The 9,256-nt window shown below is 41.0% G+C and overlaps 1 protein-coding gene and 1 long non-coding RNA gene across 2 annotated transcripts in view; both read right to left on the reverse strand.

The window, feature by feature from the left end:
* Nucleotides 1-5,873, reverse strand: part of LOC114061676 (pancreatic alpha-amylase-like) — a 10,716-nt gene extending 4,843 nt beyond the window's left edge. Inside the window, exons 1-3 of the mRNA XM_027892374.1 lie at nucleotides 5,674-5,873; nucleotides 4,036-4,182; nucleotides 2,582-2,779 (exon numbers count right to left, since the gene is read on the reverse strand). Coding sequence (XP_027748175.1) covers nucleotides 2,582-2,779; nucleotides 4,036-4,182; nucleotides 5,674-5,841 — 513 coding nt within the window. The 5' untranslated portion in view covers nucleotides 5,842-5,873. The remainder of the gene's footprint in view (nucleotides 1-2,581; nucleotides 2,780-4,035; nucleotides 4,183-5,673) is intronic.
* LOC114061677 overlaps nucleotides 1-8,260 on the reverse strand; it is a 15,212-nt gene extending 6,952 nt beyond the window's left edge. The window contains exons 1-2 of the long non-coding RNA XR_003572181.1: nucleotides 7,964-8,260; nucleotides 6,609-6,666 (exon numbers count right to left, since the gene is read on the reverse strand). This is a non-coding gene — a long non-coding RNA (uncharacterized LOC114061677). The remainder of the gene's footprint in view (nucleotides 1-6,608; nucleotides 6,667-7,963) is intronic.
* Between the last annotated feature and the right edge of the window lie 996 nt (nucleotides 8,261-9,256).

The following is a 9,256-nucleotide window of genomic DNA, read 5'->3' on the forward strand; positions in this document are numbered from 1 at the left end:
GCCCCAGCCTTCTCCCCAGTTCCTGGCCAAAAACACAAAGAGCTGAAGCTACCCTGTCAACTGCTGTATCCAGCGCAGCCCAGGTAAACAGCAGCATTTCCATCCTTACTTTAGGTAGGCCATCTTTTCTCCGTTCCACTTGCGGATCACTGTCCCCAGCTTTGCACCGTATTTGAACTCTGTCACTCGGCCATTTCCAAAGTATTCGCTGCCTTTGATCGGCTCTCCACCCAAGTCAATTACCTGGTAAAGAAAAGACAGAGCTTTCTACTTAAAAACCAAGCAAGTAAAAGACATTGCCTTAGGCATCGGTTTAAGCAAGAGGTAATACTTGAGCTAATTATATTTTTTGGCTTTCCTGCAAAATTGTATTTAAAGCCATTTTCCCCTTTTACCTCAACCTAGCTGTGAACTTGTTTTCCATCTCCATCCTATATCTCCTATATCTCCTGATCACTAATGCATAATTACTGCTTGGGCCATACCAACTTTAGTCACCAATACCTCTGCTTCCAACAGTTGGGCAGCCTCATTTCACTGTGTAGCTAAACACTGTTTCATTACTGGCCCTAGTGCTTGCAGGCCAGATACTGTTTTAATAAAATGAGTATAGCAACTTTAGCTTCTGTTGACTGAAACCAGCAACTACCTGCTTCTTAGGTCCTGTTCAGATTTGTTATTCAAAATGTAAAGCCCAAATTCAGAATATGGAGCAATACTAGTTACGGCATTGGAAAACAAAGTTTCAGACTGTAGACACCATTTATGTCTTCTGTTGCAATTTATTATCTAGAATTTAAAATTCAGGAAGTGAAATTTCTTCTTTAGACCAGTGGATTTTTTACACTAGTTTCAATGCAGTAAATTTCATCTCAAGTGAAATTTCCAGGTGAAAATGCCAGAAGATCCAAAACATCTGGGGCATTCTGCACACTAATTACCATTTATGGGCAGATTAGATATTTGCAAATTATGCTTGTTAAATCTTGATGGTGATTTCTACAGATCTTGTGTCTGAAAGGTGCTTGGGCTCAGTCAAGCAAAGCATTGCTTTCCATGTGTGTCCATACTGTGCCTACAAAAAATGCATTTGTTCAGTAAAATGTAAAAAAAAAAAATAAAGATTACCTCCTGGTAAATGAAAGGTTTAGTTCCTTCAGGAAACCATTTAGTATTTAGATCTTTCAGCTTGTCTAAAACCGCCTTCACATCCCCAGGCCACATGTGCTTGGCAGCGTCGATCCGGAATCCTGCCACGCCAGCGTCAATGAGACCGTTCATGTACTCAGCCACCTTGGAGCGCACGGAGTCCCTCCCCAGCGCCAGATCCAGAAGGCTGACCAAGCGGCAGTCCCGGACCTGGGCAAAAATTCTGAAATTAAGCATTTTTCACCTAATAAACCAAATGTCATGTTCTGTATACATTTTGAATTTCCTTGCCTACGTTACAGTGTCAAATACAGCATTCGCTAGCCTTTGTATACCAAGCATATCTTTGCCTTGGACAGTCATCTACACAGAAGGAGCATTAAGAAATCTGCATTTACCCAACTTATGCATTTGCATATGCTGAAGGTTTATAAAAGATAAGCTACTAAATTTATAATCGGCTTTTTAAATGCAAGTGTAAGGCAAAAGTATGATAAATTGTTTTTTACTCAGTGCACTCATTTCTTCTCTGATATACAGAAGATTTCTAGAAATCATATTTCTAAATCATTTCAAAATCTCAAGTTACTTTAGCCTTCTAAAACTAAACTCTTGTTTCCTGCAAATTCAAAATGATGGGCATTGATTTTCATCAAAAGAATACTTTAAACAGACACTGAATATACTGAGATGCTTTTTCTCAGAACTCTCATTATGGGTTTCCATGGCTATGCACATCTTCCTGGAAAGAGCAAGGTGCATTAGTCTATCTTGCAAACTGTACTAAAAAACTGGCTATAAAGATGCTCCTTCAGAACTGCCATTTCTCCAAAACCCCTTTCCCCTTAACTTAGATTCAGGAAACATCAAAGGCATTTGAAAGGCATAAGACACTATTCAAGAAAGGTAGGTATTTATCTTTAGAAGATAATTTTTTATTCTGTGGTAGTTATAAAGTCCTAACCTCATAATCTAACACAGAGGAATAGATAAAATCCTAGGAAATATCTGAACAGAAGGTCAATTTTCAAGATTTTGGCATTACTATTTTCCTTTAAAAAATCCTAATCTCTCTTTTCTGAAATTGAGGCCAAAGAAAACTTCCAAATTAAAATGAAAGGCAAACAATAATTCCTACTCTTTTTTGACACAAAACTCCCACACAAGATAGTCACTAAATAGATTTTATGAGCTTTAAATTGTCTTTATAGAATACCTAAGCACATTTGCCTAAATCTGAAACAAAGCCATTGTCTCTAATAGAGCAATCCCTTTAAGAAGTGGTGTTCCTGATAGCAACACTAACATCTATTATTAATTTGGATGGTTTTCCATGAGCCATTTTGTTTTAAAAAATGTCTAACTGTAGACAAGAGCAAAGAAACCACAGCACAGGAACAGATGTACACCAAAACCATAGTTCTAGGTTTACCTGAGATATATCATGGTAATTCTCAATGTCTCCACTTCTAGATTTACATTTACCATCATTAAAGTCCCAGCCAGAATACGGCACAGCTGGAAAATCTTCAGTCTTTGCATTAAAATAGCTTCCACAAGTGGCATGGTCGCCAGCACCAGCATTAGCTCCACACATATGGTTGATTACTGCATCCACATAAATATATACCTAGAGAATAATATTCACATAACAATTTGAGAAAGCTACTTCCCACAGCACCACTAATTAATGTTCTCTCTCCCACACCTTCTGCCTTATCCCCCCATATATGCCTGATTGCTTCACATAACACCTTATTCAAATTATTTTTCTTTTATTAGCATACAGCAATGGGGATACAGCATGCAGCTCGACAGACATGCAAATAACATTTTTCAAAATGGTAGAAGGGAGGATCCTGGAAACTACTGACCTGTCAGTGTCACCTCTGTGTCTGGGAAGATCATGGAACAGATCACAAAATCATAGAATGATTTGGGTTGGAAGGGATCCTAAAGATCACCTAGTTCCAACCCCGTGGCCACCTGCAGGTACACCTTCCACTAGATCAGAGTGCTCAGAGCCCCATCCAGCCTGGATCCTCCTAGAAACTGCGCTAAAGCACATGAAGGACAAGAAGGTGATTTAAGACAAGGAGCACAGCTTCACCCAAGTCCTGCCTGAGTAATCTAGTGGCCTTCTGTGATAGAGTGACCGCATCAGTGGACAAAGGAATGGTTACAGATGTCATTAATCTGTATTTCTGTAAGGCCATTGAGACCATCTCCCACAACATCCTTCTCTCCATTTGATGGGTGGCTGTTCAGTGGATGAGGAATTGGTTGGATGGTTACATCCAGAGGGTAGTGGCCAATGGCTCAGATTCATGATGGAAATTGGACATGTGGTGTCCCTCAAGAATCCATATTGGAACCAGTGTTATTTAGTGCCTTCATCAATGACACAGATGAAGGGATCAAGTGCACCCTCAGCAAGCCTGCAGATGACACCAAGTTGAGTGATACAGTTGACACACCTGAGGGATGAAAGGCCATTCAGAGGGACCTGGACAAACTTTAGAAGTGGGGCCACGGGGACTCACATGAGGTTCAACAAGGCCAAGCTTAGACTAAATATAGGAAGTTTTTTCACAATGATGGTGGTGAAACAATGGCACAGGTTGCCCAAAGAGGTGGTAGATGCCCCATCACTGGAAACATTCAAGGTCAGATTGAATAGGGCTCTGAGGAACTTGATCTAGTTGACGATGTCCCTGCTTATTGGGACTTACTCGACTAGATGACCTTTTAAGGTCCCTTCCAAACCAAATTATTCTACAAAAAAACCCACCATCTTCACTCCAGTGCTACCATGTCTTCCCTTCTAAATTACTGCTTGTCTATATCCTTGCATTGTTAACACCAGAAGGTTTCCAAAGCACTTACTCCAACATTGTTGCACCTGGTCACCATGTCTCTAAATTCAGTTTCGTTTCCAGATCGTGAGCACAGCTTGTAGCTGACAGGCTGGTATCTTTCCCACCATGGCTGCTTGGGGTCAGTAACAATAATATTTTCATTTGGAGGTGAAATCTGTGAATAAAACAATGGTACTTGGTAACAGGTTACTGATAGTGGTTGTTTGCCCTCTATTAGAGAAAGAACATAAGCCATATAGATACTCAGTATCCCCTGCTTACACTGGAAATAAAAGACAGGCCTGCCTTTCAGCAGGTAGAAACATCCTATAAAAATTAGGTCCATGGACATAGTGTCCTAATTATCTTTGTTATTGCAGGCCTCAAAGATAAAAAAAATAAATCTGAAATCAAAGAATTAGGTCAGCAGATATAGGATCAGGAAGGAATTGACTGCATTAAAACTGATGTAACATCCTGCCCTTAAAACTGATCCAACTTCCCATTATTGTAATGGTTTGGATAAAAGTATTCTTGACCTAATTCTTGTAAGTTTCCAGGTGGGTTATACCTCTTCTAAAATTTCACATATTCTGTTCAGGATACTTATTAGGCAACAAGCTTTTGCTGCTATCTCCAAGTCTCTGGGCATAACCACCTGATCCCACCATTTCTCAGAAAGATCTCTAGGCTGCAGCCTACTTAGCTGCCACAGCTTCGTGGCCATCTCAGCAAGTCATCATCTGAAAAACCTTTCTTTCTGGGACACTATCAAAGAATGGCTTAAAAAGACATATAGGCATATACCATAGTCTGAGAAATCAGTTTAAAAATCAATCAGGTCTGTGTGCCTGGAAAGAAGGTTGCAAAGAAAAGCTGTTATTATTTGAAAATTATGGGAGAGTTCTTACTCAGGCCAACTTGCAAACTTCTGGGCTACAAGAGACAGGGCAGGCTTCTCACCAATTTTTCCTGAGCAATCTGATGAGCAAACTGAAATAGCTTAATAGGTGTCTGCCCTCCAGCCACGTTACTCCACCCATCCGACAGTACTGGTTCTACAGGAAATGTGTCTGTTGTTCAGACAGACCAGACTCACACAGGCACACCCCCACCAGAACCCCTGTTCAGTTCAATTCTGCCTGTTCACACCAGGTTCCTCCAAAGAAGGGTCTCTTAATGGCTTACTGTGACACTTCGCTTAACAGAGAGAGACATGCCAGTCTGGGTGAACACAATTAGCAGTTTTTTATACTTAATTACTTAAACCTTCAGCACTTTATTATTCTGAGAGCAATTTTGTCAGTCATAGTGCTATTTTATGTTTATCTAGCTCTTAAGAGCTTCCCTCGATTTAAATAATATCAAGCAGATAAACATGGGTTACTCTTCACAGCAGTAAAAAAAAAAGATTCAGCCAACAATATACAATTCTAATTCATCTAAATGTAATAGCACAGAATGCATAATGTGCACTTTGGAACAATGAAATAAAGTCATGCTTTCTCAGTGATAGCTGAAGAATATATTTTGTCAGCATTTACTACTTCCATTACCAATTTCTATTTTTCTTTCTCCGTATCTTTGGCGAATTGAACATTTTCTCTGAAAAACAAATTATCACCCATGTAGCAATTTTACTACCTACTGACAGGAACAGACATACCTGAACTCCTCCAAATCCATTAGGAGCTAAATAGCGCTCACACTCCAGGGCAATGTCCTCCCAGCGCCATTCAAAGAGATGCACAATAGATGTCCTCTTAGAGAGGGTGTGGGGGTTGTACTGCCCCCAGCAAAGCCCCACAGTTAACAGGAGAAAATAGATACCCATCCTGTGCTCTGTGATCAGCTGTGCTCTTCCTACTGCCTATTTCTGTTCCTGCAAGAGGGTAAAGTACATGTTAGAAAATACACATTTAAAAGGAAATGCCCACCTCTGGCACTATATTTAACTCGATTGTTGTTCTGTATGAGAACTGGATTCTATCTATGCTATATCAACCTCCCATACTCACTGTAACTTTGTTTTCCTGAAGTTACAACTAAGATGTTGATAGGCTCTCTACTCTAAGTTGCATTTTTATTAGTATAAAGCCAAAAACAACCCCAAAAGGCAAAAGCATTCTTATATAAACTAAAATGGGCATTTTGTTTCTCATTTTAATCCCTATTTATCCTTGAGAGGCATTGTTTTTTTTCAAAATGATGTTACTATGACTTGGACATATTTAGATAAGACCTTGGAAAAGCAGAATATTTCTTATTGTGAGCTGTCACAAACCCCCACATATTTTGGAGATCTAACATGGGTGTTTGTCCTTCATGATATTCATGACACCTGTCATCCAAACAACTGCCCTAACCTTGGAAGATCTCTCAGACACAGAAAGTATTATAGTGACTCAAAACCAGAAATGTGAATGTCTGATCTCTGTACACTTGTACAATTTCCGTGGAGATTTTATCCCCCCAAAGAACACAAGGCAATAGCAGACATTAGGAGTGCTGTGAAGCTCCATAATCAAGAAATCTCCTTCTCAAGGCCAAGGTACAGAGTTCTGCATTTGAAGGAGCTTTTCAGAGGAGGAAAATCCCTACCTTCTGATAAGCTAGGCTAGGAACTCTATTTCCCAGTTCATATCCTATTTGTATTTACCTGTGGACAAACACAGAAGACAAGCCTTATATTTAAATTGCCTCTCCTTTTTCTCACCTAAAGAGATGCAATGTGTAACAAACAGGAAGTTAAACAACTAAGGTTTGCATTATTCTATTTAGGATCTTGGTTTGCACTCTTCGTGTTTAGAAGTCGATTTAGATGGTCCGAGATACAAAAAGTACTACAAGAAGGCCTTTTACAAACAAAAGGTTGAACTACTACCTCCCTTAAAAAACAAAACACAAAATTTTGTTATTCTCCTCTTAGTATCTATTTATTTTAAAAAACTATCTTAACACAGAAACAACACAGGACAAAGAGGGAATGGGGGATGCCTAGGTGCTATTATAGGGGACACCAAACACTTCACAGAAGGTTTAAACATGAACAGAAGGGCCTTCAGGTTTGCTACACAAATAAACCAATGCCTTTCCTGATTTAATACACATCTGGCAATGCACTGCTGAAAACTCCAAGCTGCTATGATACAGATAGCCAGGCCAAAGTTTATATCAAATCTGACATGACTTCCACAAAACGATAATTCATATCCATCAGGCAGTGGATCTACAATCTTTGGAGCAAATTCAAGCACAAAATACACCAGTTTATACACTATAGAATTTGCTTTCCAGAGCCCATTGCTATCAGATGTCACTATTCTTCACAAGTAGACAGAGTTAATTAGAATTACTCATCTCGTATATTTAGCTTGCTTTTCTGCTAGTGAACAAAATAATTTTAATGAAATTATTTATTTGTAGATCTTGGTAAAGTATACAGATAAATTTCAGCCACAAGCAGATGTTGTGTGCATCCATTTTCATGAAAAAATGCTTCTTTGCCCTGATAGGAAGACCATACATTAACAGAAAACGACCTAAGAAGGTTTGATTTTCTCTGATGAGAGAAGCCATTTATCAGACTGGCAAGTTTTACTTACAGCAGTAAGTACACAAAGCAGTAAATTACACAAAGTAAGACTAATATACTTTGACCTAACCAGCTCCAAGGCCTAATGTTTAAAGACCCAATGCTGTTTTTAATTTCTTTGAAATAGGTATATGGCTGTTCTGTCTTCAGTACGAGCAATGATAAGAGAATGGGGATGTTGAAATCCCCACCATATTCTGATGGCTCTAGTTTCACAACGTTTTTGAAACTTGGAAAAAAGCTAATAGGCCTGTATTCCCCTATGGAAGAGAGCACACCTGATGCACTTTAGAGAATATGCGAGAGGACTCTGAAGAGCACCACAGCACCACTGCTGTCTCAGCACGAGATCTCAGGTCACCTTGTCTTCTGCTGGGTTAGCCTGTGCTGTGAAGCTCAGCTGCAATCTCCAGCGCACCACCAGCAGCGTTTACATGTGCGAGAGGTCTGACGCAGGCCTGCTGAAGATGCCACAGGACAGCAAAGCAGTGTCCCCGTCACTTCGAATGGCTCCCCACGGGACCCCGCTCACCCTCTCCGTGTTCCGCACAGGCTCCTCCAGCGCCCGGCAGGGTCAGTGCCGGCGGTCCCGAGTGCGCCGGGCCGGCCCCCCGGCTCCCGGAGCTCCCCTGGCCGCGCACACCCCGGGAGGAGCAGCGGGACCCCGGACCCCCGTACGTAAGTGCTGGGCTGGCCCCAGTCCCGCACGCAGGGCCCGCAGCCGAGCCCGCAGCGCCGCCCCTTCCGCCGGGGCCGGGCCGAGCCCCGCACAACTGCGCCAGAGCTCCGGGCAAGAGCCGAGCCCGGCCCCGCACCGGCCCTTGGGTACCCGTCTGTGCTGGGGATCTCTATTTCGGATTTCATTTGTTTGCTTTTCTGTCCCCTGGAGTGCTTGTTTTGTTGGCCACTGGTTTCCTACAGTAGCTTGCCTCGCTCCTGTTCCTGTTGTAGGCCCAACACTGCAGCTCCTACCCGAGCTAGCGGCTCCTGGCAGGAGGTCCTTTTGTGTTATATACAGACTATACACAACTGCTTACTTTACTGCCCATTCCCAGAGAAAAGAAACACTTTCCTATGATTAACTCCCTTTGTTACTGTGTATGTCAAAGCCACTCTAGCAACCCTACAAGTAGACAATATCTCTTAAGTTTTATATTACACACCATTATGTTGATTCGGTGTAACATTACATTCTGGAATATATTTGTTCTTGAGATTTGGGAAAGGAAAGCTCTGAGGATACAGTTATCACACGTCTTAAAAAAGTATTTTTGTCCTTGAGCACAGCACCACCTTGCTGTTACCCTACCTCACTGCTTTGAAAACTCACTTGCTGGCCTTTTATGCACTATTTTAATAACTTGGCCCTGTACTTGTAGCTCAACACACATGTCAGGACACATTATCATAGTTTCCTTGATAGTTTATCAGTGTAAGATGGTGGACAGCATGTTTTATTTGTATTTTACTTTAATAATTAAAAACCAACCAAAACTATTCATAATGGGATGGCCACATGTGAATACACCAAAAAAAAAAAAAATTAAGCCACTTTTTTCCTCACTTCTAAGCATTATAAACCCTTCAGCCACTCTCATAAAACTTCTCTCAGTATATTTTTCCTGGTCTACAAGTCCAAAATCAAGCAAGATAA

Source organism: Empidonax traillii, unplaced genomic scaffold, assembly GCF_003031625.1.
Source record: "Empidonax traillii isolate 1590-97213 ecotype Southwest subspecies unplaced genomic scaffold, ASM303162v1 scaffold347:size1123457, whole genome shotgun sequence".
In the NCBI taxonomy this organism is placed as follows: Eukaryota; Metazoa; Chordata; class Aves; order Passeriformes; family Tyrannidae; genus Empidonax; species Empidonax traillii.